The sequence below is a fragment of the Petromyzon marinus genome, unplaced genomic scaffold (genome assembly GCF_048934315.1).
Source record: "Petromyzon marinus isolate PM22_M1 ecotype Great Lakes invasive population unplaced genomic scaffold, UKy_Petmar_22M1.pri1.0 PM_G_Scaffold_25, whole genome shotgun sequence".
Taxonomy (NCBI): Eukaryota; Metazoa; Chordata; class Hyperoartia; order Petromyzontiformes; family Petromyzontidae; genus Petromyzon; species Petromyzon marinus.
The window spans coordinates 390,708-410,612 of record NW_027422817.1 but is presented as its reverse complement, the minus strand read 5'-3'; the positions used below and the strand labels follow the sequence as shown (position 1 = coordinate 410,612).

General features: G+C 42.5%; 1 protein-coding gene across 1 annotated transcript; it reads right to left on the bottom strand.

The window, feature by feature from the left end:
* Positions 1 to 6,747: 6,747 nt before the first annotated feature.
* LOC142913383 (protein cordon-bleu-like) lies at positions 6,748 to 12,527 on the bottom strand. The gene is made up of 3 exons (XM_076060924.1): positions 12,523 to 12,527; positions 12,149 to 12,365; positions 6,748 to 7,090 (listed from the first exon to the last, which is right to left on the bottom strand). Exons 1-3 carry the CDS (start codon positions 12,525 to 12,527, stop codon positions 6,830 to 6,832), a joined length of 483 nt encoding a protein of 160 aa, XP_075917039.1. The 3' UTR covers positions 6,748 to 6,829.
* Positions 12,528 to 19,905: the final 7,378 nt, after the last annotated feature.

Sequence of the window (19,905 nt, the reverse complement as noted above, 5' to 3'; positions counted from 1 at the left end):
TCACGGCAACATTGCCGCATCAACTTGATACAGAAATTCAGGTGGAAACTATCACGGTAATATTGCTGCATCAACTTGATACAGAAATTCAGGTGGAAACTGTCACGGCAAAATTGCTGCATCAACTCGATACAGAAATTCAGGTGGAAATCGTCACGGCAACATTGCTGCATCAACTTGATACAGAAATTCAGGTGGACACAGGTCACGGCAAAATTGCTGCATCAACTCGATACAGAAATTCAGGTGGAAATCGTCATGGCAACATTGCTGCATCAACTCGATACAGAAATTTAGGTGGAAACCATCACGGTAAAATTGCTGCATCAACTTGATACAGAAATTCAGGTGGAAACCATCACGGTAAAATTTCTGCCTCAACTTCATACAGAAATTCAGGTGGAAATCGTCACGGTAAAATTGCTTGATACAGCTGTGACGGTTTCCACCTGAAGAAGGGAGCTTGGTGTTGCCTCCGAAACGTCGTGATTTAATTTAGTTGTTTTATCATTTATTTGTTTTTTAACTACGTCGTGACTTTGCTGAAAAAAAACACAGAGTGTGGTGAATCCTTGCAGTCACGAAAGCTTCAAATCTGGAAATAGTGGGGCTCACAAGGTAAATGTGTAGCAGCAGAGGTCTTGTTGAAAGAAGACAGTTGAAGCCAAACAAAACCGCATGCACGATTGGAACGTGTTCGCTTACCGTCTCCCCTGTGTAAACATGATGTTGACAAATCGGCTAGGTGATGATACTGTGTAGGAACCTCCTGGTTACTACACCACCAGCCCACAGGAGATTATTATTGTGTCAGTCTGTCGTGCATCCAAACATGGGAGGGGTGGGGCTGGGTGGGGAGGGGAGGGTGGGGAGGGGCTGGTGGGGAGGGGCTGGGTGGGGAGGGGAGGGTGGGGAGGGGCTGGGTGGGGAGGGGCTGCGTGGGGGGTGGGGCTGGCTGGGGAGGGGCTGGTCACCCCGTGGTGCCCTTATAAAACTCAACGTTTAACCTACTCACGCCGGCTTGTGCCTGCCCTCAAAGTCGGGCATATTTACGGAACACACCACGTGGTGGTGCCGCCGTTGACCCTGGCCATTGACCGAGCAACCCAACAACGTTCCTACCAGCTCCTCCCTCCGCAGGAGAATGTGTTTAAGTTTAGGTATTGTGCCTAAGCAGTTCACTGCACTAAAAGCAATGGAATTTCACTTTTTGCTCCCCGAGATGCTTGCAGGTTGTTACCAAGACGAAACGAACAGAAGCTTTTTTTAGACATACTTTTTCGCTTAAATCAAAACGTTTGCCCGATGGCACAGCTTAAATTCCCGCATTTTGAACAGGGCCAAAAAGCGCCGCTCCGTCGTAAAAAAAAAAAAAATCGGCCTTGAATCGATAGAACTATAAAGGGCACTTGATAAAAATAAAAAAAATTGAAAATGTGAGCACGTGAGAGCCCTCTCTCTCTCTCACGTGCGGAGCTGCTCCGCCTTCGAAGCTCGTTCTCCACGCCGGGCTGCACAGGAGGAGTGGATCCAGGCTGCGACAACAACAATAACGCCGTCGGCCGCGCCTGTTCTGGGGCAGATCTCGGAGGCGGAGGCAGCGGCGGCTCGGGGCCGGCAGCCTGCGTACCCCGGGCGGTGGTGGATGGGGGGGGAGGAGGAGGTGCATGGGGCTTGGTGCGACGCCGCAGCGTGCCGAGCGGCGACGTGGCTCCAGCGGCCCGGGTCGAAGGCGAGGCCAACGGTGCGGGAGGGGGTGACTGGCTTCTTCCGGTCTCCTGTGCGAGGCGCGGCTGGCCTGGAGGGCTCTGAGCAGGAGACACAAAGTTTACATCGTTAGACCTCCTTTGCCAGTAGCCAAAATGTAATAATAATAGGGGGTTTTTCAACCTTTTTTCTGGCAACAAAACTGAAACCTTTTACATTATGAGACCTCCTTTGCCAGAAACAAGATATAGGAATAGGTTTTACCCTTTTAGTACGCCTTTTGGCGTCTTCTGGTCCAACACCAGTGGAGACTAGGCTCTAAGAAAAGCCGTCTCGGGTGTGGACCAATCAAATTCAAGGACAGTGCCAATATTATTATTATTTTCAGAGTTGTCTTTTTTGTTTGCATTTTGACTGCTTGTGTTGTGGTTATTGCAAACATGATGCCTTGAATAAAGGTGTCAGTTTTTGTGCCAGTCAAAAGGGTAAAACCTATTACTATATCTTGTTACAAACATGTCTCCTTGTATCTACACATGACACTCCTCTCGACAAGAGAATAACACACCGTTTAATGAAGTCACAAGAGAACACCACGGCAAGAAAAACCACTGCTCAATTTCAAATACGCAGGGGTGCAAGTGTGTCACGTACTGACCTTCTTAATCTTTGGCCGCAAAAAGCTCCAAAGCCCTTTGTGTTTTTTCTCCGGGAGGTCTGCGTTGTCGTTCAGGTCATGGCCCAGCTCTGTAACGCAAAGAGAGCCACTCAATACATCCACAGGGTACTCTTTGTTTCTATTCGCTAAAGTCACGTAACAAGCAAAAAAATTAAAAATTCTCACAACGTTTCGGCCACAACGCAAGCGGCCTTCATCAGGTGAAGGGACCGTGCTGTCACGAGGACAGCGTTGGAGTGAAAACAGCCAAGCCCAGGTCGCGTACTTTAAGCTGTGTGGGAGGCTGTTTTCACTCCAATGCTGTCCTCATGACAGCACGGTCCCTTCACCTGATGAAGGCCACTTGTGTTGTGGCCGAAACGTCGTGAGAATTTTTCAATTTTTATTTTGTTGTTGTTTGTGACGTGACTTTACCGAATAGAACCAAAGAGTATGGATCATTGCAGTCGCGAAAGCTTCAAATCTAGAACATCCACAGGTGAAGGTTTCCATTACCTGAGCGTTAATGTGCATATAGCAACAGGGATGACACGCAGCGAATTCGCTTCACAGTGAACGGTCCGTAGTTTTTGCAGATGCAACACAAAGTTAAATTATCATTAGACCTCCTTTGCCAGTTCCAAAATGTAATAATAATAGGGTTTTTCCCCTTTTTGATGGCAACAAAACTGAAACCTTTTTACAAGGATGCATGTCTACTGCATTAACCACAATACCTGTGCACCAATCAGTTTCAAGCACAATGCACCATATATTATCATAGTATGTTTTTTGTTTGCATTTTGACTGCAGGTATTGTGGTTAATGCGGTAGGCATGAATCCTTGTTAAAAAGGTTTCAGTTTTGTTGCCAGAAAAAAGGGGAAAACCCAACTATTATTAAAGTTAAATTAATTAAGCCTTTCAATACGTGGTCTATTTTTTTATTAATTGTACGATGCTTGAAACCCAAGAAACTTCAAATTGCAAAAGGTGTACTATTTTCACGCACGTACCAAAATTATCAAGGTGTTTATTAAATGTTGATATAAACATGCATATTACACCATACTTGTGTATATATATATTTTTTAGGTACACCTCTACGGAGCGTTCACATTGTTCATTGTAACAATACTTCTCCACTAGATGGCAGGATTGTAAAAAAATTAAAATATTTTACACTTAAATTTCGATTTAAAGCTTTCGTGACTGCAGTGATTCATATTCTTGGCTCTTTCGGTAAAGTCACGTTGAAGGGAAACAATAAAATAATAAAAAATATATATATATCAAACAATAAAAATTCTCACGTTTTCACAACTGATGATGACCGTTTGTGTTATGGTCGAAACGTTGTGAGAATTTTTATTGTTTTATATATTTTATTATTTTATTGTTTCCCTTCAACGTGACTTTACCGAAAGAGCTAAGCTTATATATTTTACACTTCTTCAATTTCCCACCGGGTGGCGCTGGTGGCACACAAAATGCAGCAAAGCGCGCAGCAGAGAACGGCGCTGGTTGTGCCAAGGGGTTGAAACTTGCAGCCCGTCACGGTAACCATGGAGCTGTCCAAGCACGGACATTCTAAGCCTCCCAAGCCATTATTAATGCGGCCAAGAAGTCAGTTCACCCACATGGTGGCCGCACACGGGACGTGTGAACATTCCGTGCTCGATTCCAGCAGCCAGCAAGCCCAAACATGCAGCTCATAAACTCGCACGCACGCACGCACAAACAAATAACACGAACAATCCTCTGCATTAGTAATAGGTTTTACCCTTTTGACTGGCACAAAAACTGACACCTTTATTCAAGGCATCGTGTTTGCAATAACCACAACACAAGCAGTCAAAATGCAAACAAAAAAGACAACTCTGATAATAATATTGGCACTGTCCTTGAATTTGATTGGTCCACACCCGAGACGGCTTTTCTTAGAGCCTAATCTCCACTGGCGTTGGACCAGAAGACGCCAAAAGGCGTACAACTCAAAAACAGCGCACCATCAGAGTATTGAGGGCTCGGGGTGAGCATTTACATTATGAGACCTCCTTTGCCAGTAACAAGATATAGTAATAGGTTTTACCTTTTTAACTGGCACAAAAACTGACACCTTTATTCAAGGCATCGTGTTTGCAATAACCACAACACAAGCAGTCAAAATGCAAACAAAAAGACAACTCTGATAATAATATTGGCACTGTCCTTGAATTTGATTGGTCCACACGCGAGACAGCTTTTCTTAGAGCCTAGTCTCCATTGGTGTTGGACCAGAAGACGCCAAAAGGCGTGCAACTCAAAAACAGCGCACCATCAGAGTATCGAGGGCTCGGGGTGAGCATTTACATTATGAGACCTCCTTTGCTATGCATGGGTAGCCAAAGGAACGACAGAGAAATCCAATCACGGCGGCTTTAGGTTCGAAGCCAATTCATGCGCTTTGCCTACTGACACAAATTAGCACGAGGCAGAGGCGACTAAATTTCGATTTGAAGCCTTCGTGACTGCAAGGATTCATCTTCTTTGGTTCTTTCGGTAAAGTCACCATCAATAAAATTCTCACGACGTTTCGGCCATTCTACGTGGTGGTGGTGACTTTACCGAAGGAACCAAAGAAGATGAATCCTTGCAGTCACGAAAGCTTTAAATCGAAATTTAACCTCTACGGGGAGGGATTTCACACAACCTTAAGCACCTGAAGACGGCCTCTTGCGTTGTGGCCGAAACGTCGTGAGAATTTTATCGTGTTATTTTATTATCTTATTATTCTCATTCTACATGGTGGTGACTTTACCGAAAGAACCAGAGGCGACTAGACCGAGAGTGAGCAGACTGAGAGAGTTTGCCGGGTGGACTGATTTCAAGCAATGCTCACATCAGCATCTAACTAGAGATATTTGAGCAGGTGCCACGTGCACTATTTACTTTTAAAATGCTAGCAGTTATGAACACTGTCACAAAAGTAGGCACAGCAACTAGAATATACTTGTAAGAGACCTCTACGTGGATAGCAAGGCTATTTATTATAGTGGAGGGGGGGGGGGTATCAAAACTGAAAGTCAGATGACCAGGGCATATTTCCAGGACGCTGACAAGTAAAATACCTTGAAACCCAAAAGATATACCGATGTCTGAAAACTTTAGAGGTGAAAAAATGAGTAGAATATCAAAAAATTTAAACTTCAGAAGGTGCACACGGTTTGAAACATCACCACATGGGGGTCCGCGATTCCAAATGAACTGTAATAATGATAAAAGTACGTGAAAGGAAGACAAGTGTCATTGCATTTGGAATCTCAGAAAAAAAACATAAACAGACCATAGACTATTCTTAGCTCTTTCGGTAAAGTCACGTTGAAGGGAAACAATAAGATAATAAAATATATTTTGTTTAAAATATATTTTATTGTTTCCCTTCAACGTGACTTTACCGAAAGAGCTAAGAATATGAATTACTGCAGTCACGAAAGCTTTAAATCAAAATTTAGACAATAGACTGTACATCAGAACGATTGAAATGAGAACAGAATTATTTCCAGGTATATCAGGGTAGTGTGGAAGGTATCAAAATGAAATGTAAAAAAAAATGTATTGCATGATGATATAAGAAACATTTTTACGCGTTATATATAGGCCTGTAATGTACAAAATATAGTCGCTCATGAACACATACACACATATATACAGACGTCTAAAACAAATTGTTATCTTAAAAGTCATACCGATAAAATAAACAATTCTAGGTCAAATTTCGATTTAAAGCTTTCGTGACTGCAAGGATGCATCTTCTTTGGTTCTTTCGGTAAAGTCACCACGTAGAATGAGAATAAAATAATAAATTAATAAAACACAATAAAATTCTTACGACGTTTCGGCCACAACACAAGTGGCCCTCTTCAGGTGAAAGGAACAGACCTGTCGTCTGACCTTTATTGTGTTATTTTATTTTATTAATTTATTATTTTATTCTCATTCTACGTGGTGACTTTACCGAAAGAACCAAAGAAGATGAATTCTAGGTCAATAACCAGGAGGTTCTATTGACAAGTCTAAAAGAAACTGCAGGGAAGGTAGGCTTTAAGCCAGCCTTATAAAGGACCGCCATGATAAAACGAATTTTTTATTCTTTGGTTCTTTCGGTAAAGTCACCACCACGTAGAATGAGAATAAAATAATAAATTGATAAAATAAAATAACAAAATAAAATTCTCACGACGTTTCGGCCACAACACAAGCGGCTCCAGCGCTGTCCTCCAGACAGTCTCGTCCCTTCACCTGATGAAGGCCGCTTGTGTTGTGGCCGAAACGTCGTGAGAATTTTATTGTGTTATTTAAATTTATTAATTTATTATTTTATTCTCATTCTACGTGGCGGTGACTTTACCAAAAGAACCAAAGAAGGATGAATCCTTGCAGTCACGAAAGCTTCAAATCGAAACGAATTTTTTGTTCTTTTCCATCAGCTCAAAAGTAACGTTAAAACAAAACCTCTGCTCCTGTCGACGGCGTACACCTCCTTGACGCCGAGCTCGGACAGCGAGCACGAGGTATCGAGCAGCTCCGTCTCGCTGGCGTCCCCGAACAGCGCCGTGTGGTGGACGTCAAGCTCGCACTCGTTGCAGATGTCGGGCAGCAGCGCTTGCAGGGCCACGCGCGGGCTCGCCAGAACTACGGTCTTCTTACGCGCTCGCGAGTAGTTCACCGTCAGCCGCACCGTTTGCTGAAAAACAAATTAAGTGATGTAATACTCTTTGCTTCTATTCGGTAAAGTCACGTAGGTAAAAAAAATCACGACGTTTCGGCCACAACAACACAAGTGGCCTTCATCAGGTGAAGGGGCCGTGCTGTCACGAGGACAGCGTTGGAGTGAAAACAGCCAAGCCCAGGTCGCGTCCTTTAAGCTGTGTGGGAGGAAGCAAAACGCTTTGACAAAGGAATTAGTATAAACATGAGCACGATGTACGTAGGAGGTGCATGGGCCATGACCTGAGCTTGGCTGTTTTCACTCCAACGCTGTCCTCATGACAGCACGGTCCCTTCACCTGATGAAGGCCGCTTGTGTTGTGGCCGAAACGTCGTGATTTTTGTTATTTTATTTTTTACCTACGTGACTTTACCCAATAGAACCAAAGAGTATGGATCCTTGCAGTCACGAAAGCTTCAAATCTAGAATTAAGAGATTTAAGTAGAGGATCGACGAATTGAACGCTGTCGTTAACAAATCCTGTCTTCGTTTACCCTCTTAGGATCCAGCTGTCAACGTTCATCAAATTTCTCCATTTAAAAATGAAATACTGGGCTAGGCTGTGGATTAAGGGGGACTAAAACTGGGTTACACTTGGTCTGAATTACAGTATAAAACCTCACGATGTGCTGTAGTGGAGGTTCAATGGGACAGGAAGCCCACCTCTTCACACAAATAACAATGTTATTGTATTTGTCTCTCAGCCAATGGGGCCTCTGCCTTTGCAGGAAAACTCTGCACCAGTTTCGACCTTGTGGATTGCCCTTTTAAACAAATGCTGTTTCCAGCTGTTGAGAACAGCAGCACCATTAAAGCTATGGTGGATTTAGCAGCAGAAAACAGAAAAAACTATACACAAACTCAAGTTTGTGGTGGAGGATCATGGGTAATGAATACATAATACACAGACTGTAAAATTATGTTTTGTCTTTCTGTTCCCCCCCTTGTACTGTGACTCTGTACTGGGCTCATGCTCAGTCCCAACAAAAACCTTTTTGTAATGATGTTTCATCCATTTTGCCTATGGACCTTCCAGACCAATATTTTCCAGCAGTGCAGACAAAGCATGATTTCAGAAAGTAAGCTGGTTTCGAATTTCTGGATCACATCACCAGTATATAACCTGCTTAACAAATGATGCTGTGTAATATTCCATATATCCTGGATGACAGGATGCATGCATTTGTACCCCTGGGGAGAGCCTCTAACTAAGCAAATTCATCGTGTAACTTGTATGATTCACGATAAAGGTTTTTGGGTGAGATCGCGTTATTTATAAATGTGTCGTAAAACCCTCCACCACCCGACATGGCCAAAGCAGTAAACATGTGTCACGTTCACAAAAGACAAAATATTCTAGATTTGAAGCTTTCGTGACTGCAAGGATCCATATTCTTTGGTTCTATTCGGTAAAGTCACGTAGTAGGTAAAAAAATAAAACAACAAAAATCACGACGTTTCGGCCACAACACAAGCAGCCTTCATCAGGTGAAGGGACCAGCCTGTCTAGAGGACAGCGCTGGAGTGAAACACAGCCAAACTTAAAGGTCGTAGTCTGAGCGTGGCTGTGTTTCACTCCAGCGCTGTCCTCGAGACAGGCTGGTCCCTTCACCTGATGAAGGCCGCTTGTGTTGTGGCCGAAACGTCGTGAGAATTTTATTGTTTTATTTTTTTACCTACGTGGTGACTTTACCGAATAGAACCAAAGAGTAAAAGACAATTAGTTCACTACTTTAGCCCATTTGCGCGTAGAAGAGTGAATCCACAACATAATTTACAACATTGTGAATACGACGTTTCGCTGGTGATTAGATCCAGCATCATCGGGCAATTCGCCAGAATGGTGAAGCCCTCTCCGCTTGCTCCCGGTCTTAAATAGAGCAGCAGTAGGGTGACGTCATCATTTAACTCATATCAGGCGCAGCGATTAGAGGTGGATAGGGGGAGGGTATTGTAATTATATAATAGATTGGTAATTATTCAATTGTTATTAATTACTAGTAGTTTCCCCTATAAGGAATTGTAGTTGCAATATATTTAATTTAACAATAAGGGTTACGACACGTTTATAAATAACGCGATCCAACCCAAAAGCCTTTATTATGAATGATATTGGTCGCGAAAGCCTACGTGTTAAACTTGTAAGATGAAAATAAATGCACCAAAGGTTATCGGTCTGTATCCAGCTATATGCCTCTGTGTCTAGTATACAATAAACAACCATCACAAGATAAAATCTAAGACGTTTTGTCATTTGGTAGAATATCAACTAATGTACCATGGCCTCTGGTACAATTGGGCTTTCACAACATTTACATACTCGCTAAACATTCTAAACTAGCCCCTGATCCTGGTGTACAATGCAAAGCCACCACAGGAGAGAAGATCAAGGCCTTGTTCACTGATCCCCAGGATTAAAGCACCTGCAGTTGCTAAGCAGGCTTAAATTACATTTCAGACTAAACAATGCAGAGTAGAATTGGAAATACGTAATAGATTTGGATATCATGGAAAACACATGTCTCTAATTACCAATATCTATCCATATCTCTGTTTAAGAGCATTTCATTATTGTAATTTAATTGTACTTGTGTTGGTGTCAATAAAGTAGGAAATATGGAAACAGTTGCATAAAACTATGACAGTATAGGCTGACCTGGCTATAAATCAAAAGTAAACGCATCTATGCCTCTATGTAAGGAACGAGACAGGAAGACTTCTCCACAAATCTGGATGTCGCCTGATGAAGCTGGTTGTAATTACTGGCAAAACGTCGTACTCAGATTGTAAATGTTGTGGCTTGGCTCCCCAACACACCGGTGTGCTGTACTAGTACACTACACTATACACTACACTACTATACACTACACTATACACTACTAGACACTACACTATACACTACTATACACTACACTATACACTACACACTACACTACACTATACACTACACTATACACTGCTATACACTACACTCTACACTACTATACACTACACTATACACTACTATACACTACACTATACACTACACACGAGTGCTGTACTAGTGACGAATCGTCCACGTTCTGTTTACGCGACAGCCCTTACTAGTTGGCTGTGTCGGGTGGTGGCGGGTTTTCACGACACAACATTTATATATTTATACGCGGTCTAACCCAAAAACCTCTATGATGGATATTGGTCGCGAAAGCCTGCTACGTGTTAAACTGACCAACTCCAACTCTGCCTGACCACCACAGTCCTACTCAAATAGTCACACAAAGTGGCTGCATCTTAGCCCTTCGTATTATTCATAAGACTGCCGGTCTCCTTTTACCAATTGAAATCTTACTCCAACCATTCACATATTTCCAAGAGGAAATTTGACTTCCTCATTACTACCAAGTAACGAGGCAGTCAAATTTAAAAGATTTAACAACAAAAAGCATCGTACGCTTTTCGAAGCAGACTTCAACTTTGCACAGAAGAACGGAACGGTCCAACTCTATCTTCTCAATAAAGCCAAGTATGGCGCGTAAATACTTTGATCTAAAAGCAATCCATCCTTTTCACTGAATGCAAGTGATAAATATAATCACAGCCGGTGAAGTGACGAGAGGGAAATATTTTCCTTTAAAATTAATTAGGTTGCAATGTTTATACAAGATGCTTAAAAGTAAAACATTTTTAAAATAAGAATGTTTGCATAGCATATTCCACCCATGGATAAGTATTATCATCATCATCCGCATCATCATTCAGTATAAATTTTCTACTGGATGAATGCTAAGTATAGCCTGGTAAAAACATGATCTGCAGGCGAACTGAGCCAAAGCAAAATGTAGTTACTCTTTGTTTTTTTATCAGTAAAGTCACGTATAAATAATAAAATAACATAATAGCGTACGACGTTTCGGTTGCAACACAAGCAGCCATCATCAGGTACAGAAGAGCTAAGTTTACGAGAGAGAGGGGAGACACAACCTCAGATGTATACACAGACACCCAAGTAGGGGGGAACTAACACAGATACAACAGGGGACACAGAGAGAGAAGCATACCAGACAAACAGGGTTTAGCAACATTTGGAAACCATATAAAGCAACACAGTCGGTCGGTCAAAACACAATCAACGCGTAGTCCGGTTGATCACGCTATTTCAAAGATTGATAAATTGCAAGTTGTAAACTGGCGGGTAACACCAACCGGTGCATCCAGTGAGGCATGATGTGATAATGGCATTTCATCATGTTTCATTAGTCAAGATACCAAAATCCAACCAAATCCAGTCTCACAAATATTTCCATTCATAAGTAGATTTGACCCGAAGGGGTCAAGGTTTCCCGATGATAACTTATCGCGTGACGGTGTAGTCGGCAGCATGCGTTCAGAAATGAATCCGGCACATTATCACAAAGGTCAAATCGGAGAGCCATGTATATAACATGGTAATCCACAGATGGACCCTAATACAAAACTGTACAAAATCCTTTTACCTGTAACAACACGTGAGACTTTCTACAAAGTGTCAACAAGCACGACACGGCCGAGGAAATGTGTGAAAGACGCCTAATGCAGAAGCTAACCAATTGAGGCAATGACGTCTAAAATGTACTTAAGGAGAATTTAACTAAAATTGTGTACTGACAATGTACACACATGCTGTGTTAACACACACCCATAGCCACACCTAGCTCAAAGTGTAGTTTCAAACTCTTATAATTCATCTAATAATAGTTATTTGCATGTACGCATGAACCGGGCCACTTTGCTTACACGTCCATTTTTCTAATCAGCTTTGTCACTCCGAGATCTCTACGCAGGTTTCAGCGTGTTTCGACTGTACAAAGTCTTGTCTACGACGAGGCCGCGTCAGCGAATCAACGCTTTACCTCCGGGACAACGGGCTGCATCGGCTTCCTGAGTCGGTCATCAGTGGCGGGCCGAGGCTTTTTAGGAGGAAGGCCGTCACTCCAAGATCTCTACGCAGGTTCCAGCGTGTTTCGACTGTCAAAGTCTTACCTACGACGAGGCCGCGTCAGCGAATCAACGCTTTACCTCCGGGACAACGGGCTGCATCGGCTTCTCCAGTCGGTCATCGCCGGCGGGCCGAGGTTTGAGGAGGGCCGTCCCAGCACCGAGGGCCCCCAGCGGTGTGCTGGGCCCGTACTGTAGAGGCGATGCATCGTCCCTCGATAGCAGCTCCAGGGTGTGGCCGTCAGGGCTCAACCGGTAGGGACCGCAGAGTTCAACCAGGAGGTCCGTCACCGTCCTGCTGCTCACACAGCAACACGTGGGCAGCAGCAGCAGCAGCTCCAAGTCAACGTCAAAGTGTGAGTCGTGCGTAAGGACATTTGTTGTTCCCGACTGAGGCCCGACTCGTAATTTAGAAACCAGAAAATTGTTCAAAAGATGCAGCGTGATATTCTTACAGCATGGCTATGAACGCTCGCGGATGCGTTTGTGTCATGTTTACATTCGATGTGTGGAGTGTAATTTAAATTACTGTTTACGGGGCCGTAGCAATGAGTATGGAATGTAAGTAAAAAATTGTACACAATGCATCTTCAAAACACTCACCATCCTAACGTATTACAAGGAGGGGGATCAATCATACGTCTTGTTCACACTCATGGATTTCAAACACGGCTTAACAAGTTAAAACGTGTTGCATGGATACAAAATATACTTTTAATGTTGTATTCAAAATGACCGTAAATGTTTTCCAAGAAATAAAATGGCGTGTTTATTATATCCATAGCGATTATTTGCGCATTTAACAAATCCCAAAAAAAATAACACACCGGCAGATGCAATCACCCAAAAGATGACCACATTACAGACAACTGGAAATAGCTCATTATAAAATTGCTTGCAAAGAGGGCAATTTGACCTCGCGGCCATGAAGATTTATGCTTCGTGAAAATAACACATTTATTTTAATGCATTTAAAACCCGCTGTGTGAGCACAGAAACATTCCACGTGGAGCCAGTTTTACCTGGGATCATTCGCCCACCCACGCAGCACGTCCACCACTCTCATTAAACTCCACTCACCACTCTTATTAAACTCCACTCTTATTAAACTCCACTCACCACTCTTATTAAGCTCCACTCACCACTCTTATTAAACTCCACTCACCACTCTCATTAAACTCCACTCACCACTCTCATTAAACTCCACTCACCACTCTTATTAAACTCCACTCACCACTCTTATTAAACTACACTCACCACTCTTATTAAACTCCACTCACCACTCTTATTAAACTCCACTCACCACTCTTATTAAACTCCACTCACCACTCTTATTAAACTCCACTCACCACTCTCATTAAACTCCACACACCACTCTCATTAAACTCCACTCACCACTCTTATTAAACTCCACTCACCACTCTTATTAAACTCCACTCACCACTCTTATTAAACTCCACTCACCACTCTTATTAAACTCCACTCACCACTCTTATTAAACTCCACTCACCACTCTCATTAAACTCCACTCACCACTCTCATTAAACTCCACTCACCACTCTTATTAAACTCCACTCACCACTCTTATTAAACTCCACTCACCACTCTCATTAAACTCCACTCACCACTCTTATTAAACTCCACTCACCACTCTTATTAAACTCCACTCACCACTCTTATTAAACTCCACTCACCACTCTTATTAAACTCCACTCACTACTCTTATTAAACTCCACTCACCACTCTTATTAAACTCCACTCACCACTCTTATTAAACTCCACTCACCACTCTTATTAAACTCCACTCACCACTCTTATTAAACTCCACTTACTACTCTTATTAAACTCCACTCACCACTCTTATTAAACTCCACTTACTACTCTTATTAAACTCCACTCACCACTCTTATTAAACTCCACTCACCACTCTCATCAAACTCCACTCACCACTCTCATTAAACTCCACTCACCACTCTTATTAAACTCCACTTACTACTCTTATTAAACTCCACTCACCACTCTTATTAAACTCCACTTACTACTCTTATTAAACTCCACTCACCACTCTTATTAAACTCCACTCACCACTCTCATTAAACTCCACTCACCACTCTCATTAAACTCCACTCACCACTCTTATTAAACTTCACTCACCACTCTTATTAAACTCCACTCACTACTCTTATTAAACTCCACTCACCACTCTTATTAAACTCCACTCACCACTCTCATTAAACTCCACTCACCACTCTCATTAAACTCCACTCACCACTCTCATTAAACTCCACTCACCACTCTTATTAAACTCCACTCACCACTCTTATTAAACTCCACTCACCACTCTTATTAAACTCCACTCACCACTCTCATTAAACTCCACTCACCACTCTCATTAAACTCCACTCACCACTCTTATTAAACTCCACTCACCACTCTTATTAAACTCCACTCACCACTCTTATTAAACTCCACTCACCACTCTCATTAAACTCCACTCACCACTCTTATTAAACTCCACTCACCACTCTCATCAAACTCCACTCACCACTCTCATTAAACTCCACTCACCACTCTTATTAAACTCCACTTACTACTCTTATTAAACTCCACTCACCACTCTTATTAAACTCCACTTACTACTCTTATTAAACTCCACTCACCACTCTTATTAAACTCCACTCACCACTCTCATTAAACTCCACTCACCACTCTCATTAAACTCCACTCACCACTCTTATTAAACTTCACTCACCACTCTTATTAAACTCCACTCACTACTCTTATTAAACTCCACTCACCACTCTTATTAAACTCCACTCACCACTCTCATTAAACTCCACTCACCACTCTCATTAAACTCCACTCACCACTCTCATTAAACTCCACTCACCACTCTTATTAAACTCCACTCACCACTCTTATTAAACTCCACTCACCACTCTTATTAAACTCCACTCACCACTCTCATTAAACTCCACTCACCACTCTCATTAAACTCCACTCACCACTCTTATTAAACTCCACTCACCACTCTTATTAAACTCCACTCACCACTCTTATTAAACTCCACTCACCACTCTCATTAAACTCCACTCACCACTCTTATTAAACTCCACTCACCACTCTTATTAAACTCCACTCACCACTCTTATTAAACTCCACTCACCACTCTTATTAAACTCCACTCACTACTCTTATTAAACTCCACTCACCACTCTTATTAAACTCCACTCACCACTCTTATTAAACTCCACTCACCACTCTTATTAAACTCCACTCACCACTCTTATTAAACTCCACTTACTACTCTTATTAAACTCCACTCACCACTCTTATTAAACTCCACTTACTACTCTTATTAAACTCCACTCACCACTCTTATTAAACTCCACTCACCACTCTCATTAAACTCCACTCACCACTCTCATTAAACTCCACTCACCACTCTTATTAAACTCCACTTACTACTCTTATTAAACTCCACTCACCACTCTTATTAAACTCCACTTACTACTCTTATTAAACTCCACTCACCACTCTTATTAAACTCCACTCACCACTCTCATTAAACTCCACTCACCACTCTCATTAAACTCCACTCACCACTCTTATTAAACTCCACTCACTACTCTTATTAAACTCCACTCACCACTCTTATTAAACTCCACTCACCACTCTCATTAAACTCCACTCACCACTCTCATTAAACTCCACTCACCACTCTCATTAAACTCCACTCACCACTCTCATTAAACTCCACTCTCACGCCTTTCCAAATTGACATTTCAATGCTTGTGTAGCACCACAGATGGTACTACGGTACCACGTAGTGTAACACCACAGATGGTACTACGTAGTGTAACACCACATATGGTACTACGTAGTGTAACACCACAGATGGTACTACGTAGTGTAACACCACAGATGGTACTACTAGTGTAACACCACAGATAGTACTACTAGTGTAACACCACAGATGGTACTACGTAGTGTAACACCACAGATGGTACTACTGTTGTATACGGCCCTTTTTCCACAATTAATATCCATAAGAATATTTACGGATGCATACACCTAGATTTCTTTTTCCTTTCTTTCGTGACAAACAAAATATATATATTTTTTTTATGAATCAAACCAGTAAGCCAGAAACACGAAAAACCAGATGTCGGTCATAAACAGACCATTAAAGAATAAAGAAATAATAAAACTCTCAAGGCGAGGATGTAACAGCTATCGGCGAAAATCTCCAGATGAACAAGAGTTTGATGGGCCCCTTAGGAAAGGTCCCTCCGAGGTCAGAACACCAAGAGAGCAGACACCAGACGCCAACAGGGTAAATCGTATACATATTCTTTTCCTTATTTTCCAGTAAAGCAACAAAAAAATTAAAAGGCAACAACAAGAATAAGATAAAAGTAGCGAGCCTAACGCTCACTCCAATTAAGAACAGGCCACCAGACACATCAGTGAATTATTATCCAATGATTAATTCGCTATCAAATGATTTTCACCTTTAATACTTTTACTGTTAAAACAAAGCTTGGAGCAAGAATACCGAGTCACATCAAAGGTTATCGAGAAGGAATGAGACAACGAGCAAACTTGCGAAAGAATTTAAACAATATTCCAAGCAACCCCGACCACCTTTGTCTCTCTCACAGCGCGGAGAAGCAGGAATTACACCTTATCACAAGGGGCCATCTGGAAAAGCCAGCCGGGTTTGATGAGGAGACACACCCACCCCACACACGGCAACCAGGCAAAGAAAGTTTTAAAGAAAATTGCAAAATAATATTAATAATAACAACGTGTTAACCTTACACGACATTCCATTATAGAACCTTACAGAACCAAGGGATATGGATTCCAACAATCAAGAAATGGACCTCTTAAACTCAGGATGATAATTATTTTTCTTTTTAATAATTCCATCATAACAATTCGAACCTCGGTAAAACCGAGAGGTGTCGGGAAGACGTAGTTACAAACACGAGTCTTGGCGAACATGGGACCAAATGGTATTTGAGAAAAATAAGTCGAAAGTATAAAGAGGTGCTCCCGACCACCTTTGTCTCTCCCGACCACCTTTGTCTTTCCCTGCAGCACGTGATAAAATGCATACGCTCGGAAGAGCATCTTCACTTGGAAATAAATCAAATACTATGAATCACAAGCAGGATCATAACTGTGTATGATAAGATACCAACTGTGATGTGAAATGTTAAACTTAAAAAAATCTTAACCATTTCTTTGTGCGTCGGAACGCGTACGGAAAAGGGGTGGGGGAACCCGCCTCTCTCTCTGGGTGGAGGGATCAGACAACCAGACGCCACCGAGATGAATCGAGGTTTCTGTTGTCTTGATGTTTATGGCTTGAGGAAAGACCCGAACAGGACCGTGTCATAAATGACACACACACAAACATACACACTGACACACGAACCCCCCCCACCACCGACACACGAACCCCCCCCCACCGACATACGATCAGATCAAAGATAGCTCCGCCTCGTGAGGGGGAGCCGAGAAGGAGAGAGATTTTTGGCATAAAAAGGAGCCGTTTCAGCATTGAAATCAACTCATCAGCCCTCGGGGCCAGCTCATCAGCCCTCGGGGCCAACTCATCAGCCCTCGGGGGCAGCTCAACAGAAGAAGACTCATCTCAACTCAGCTCAACAGAAGAAGACTCATCTCAACTCAGCTCAACAGAAGAAGACTCATCTCAACTCAGCTCAACAGAAGAAGACTCATCTCTACTCATCTCAGCAGAAGACCCGCTCAACTCATCTCAGCAGAAGAGCAGCCATCACCGACGCCGGAGACGTCTCTACAACTCGCCGAATTGGCGAGTGTCGCCGATTGGCGACCCGCTGCCGCTGTTAGCGGCCAGCGCCACCACGAGCGAATCGTGAGCCTGCAATCTACAACCGCCGACGACGGAGCACCAGCGCGCCGCTGCGGGCGTGCTTCTAACGCCGTCTACCAGACGGTCATCTCAGCTACAACAACGCATCTACTCGTTCATCAACGTCCGTCGAGTCCGAACCAACTACTGAAAGAAGAATCAACTGATACGTATGATACACTGCCCCCCACTACACACAAACCAGACGTCTGCTTGACGCAAAGAATCGATTCCGAACATTGGCCTACTCTTTCACCACTCATACCATTCAACACACACACACGGGTCATTAACAAAGCCTAAAAACCTCAAGCCATTGAACCATCCGTGATTGTGGAAACATCGCAACGACCGAGTGAATAATCTATCGTTTTTAAGAGTGTTCATAATTTTCCTCTGTAATATTGTGCTGGGGCTGTACTTCTAACCGCATAAATTACCAACTGACCCATTAACAAGGATTAATTCTTGGCACCTCACCACGGAGCGCCGCTCGCGGGGTTGAAGAGCGGGTTCAACCGGTTCCCTGTCAGGGGTCTGGCCACAATCAATTAAAAGATTGGCCCGAGATAAGGATGTCAAAAGGAAACATCGCCACCCATTGAGTCGCGTTGAGAAGTTGATTAGGAATACTTGAGTCGTTCGTTAATATTTGTCTTTCTGCATAATCTTGCCGGTATCCACGAATGAAATAACGAATTCAAACGCATATTTGTGCCTCCAAGAATAATACTGGTTGGAGTGCCCTGTCAACGAGTAGCGTTGCATAATAATCAGTCATCCTATTGTTAACAACGTGACAATAATTGCATTAAGGGCCGCGCATGATCAGTGACCGAATGCTGTTTTGTGTGACAATTCCAGTAACGAAGCATTGTGGCCATCGAGTGGTGTTGATAAGGCAATTAGAAGTATTACAGTCGAACGCTTTAAATTCATAATCGTTATGAATCAATGAACGAACATCAACGTGGTACTGTGCTGACGATTTCAAGCATAATAACTTCGCATATCAGAATGTATTAAGGATTGGATACGAATCAAAGACCAAGTGCCGTGTTGTGTAACAATTCAAGCATACGAGTTTGCATATTATAAAGTTAAGGTTTGATAGAATAGTTCGCATGTTTTTAATCTCTCTCTCAACAACCGATCGATTGCGTTACGCATCGGGAATTAACCACAGGTGCCGCTATCGAGGTGAAACAACGCAATCGTGATGGTATCATGTTAACGCTGTGTTGAAATTTCAAAATCCCGAGATTGAGTTTTTCATATTATCCAAAAATTAAAGTTAGCTAGAAATAAAATTGATTAAAGCAGAAGGTTTGTGTGTGATTCTTCCTGAAATTCTGCATAATATTGTTCTGCGTATGAGATCTGAATCCTGGGGACCTATCATAAGCACACTATCACCACATAATCCATAACACACATAATCCGTAATGTTCAATCGAGAGTAATCGTATCCTTATCGATAATACGGAATTAAAGAGCAGAGTCGAATCGTCTCTCTCTCTCATTCACGCTCACAACGCCTGCGTCACTGCATACGATTAATTGCGTTATTCCAATTCATAACACAATCCTCGTCACCGAGGCTCGACCTGATAATCCATAACGACCTGCATTATCATAACCACGCCCACTCGCATAAATTAATACGATTATCTCTCGAATCAGCATAATTTATGCGCATAATTACACTAATTAACATAATTTCGGATAAATTATGCAAATCTCAAATTTCATTTAATTTTAATTATTTTCATCAATTTTCATAACACCTATATATACAACATAATGGGCGCGTCGTCCGGGATCTCTCGCAGACGGTTTATGCGTGAATTAAGGAACAAATCACTGTTGTATTAACCAAGGTTTTATGATCTAACGTTGCCCTGTGACTGTAACGGGTGTAAAGCAAACA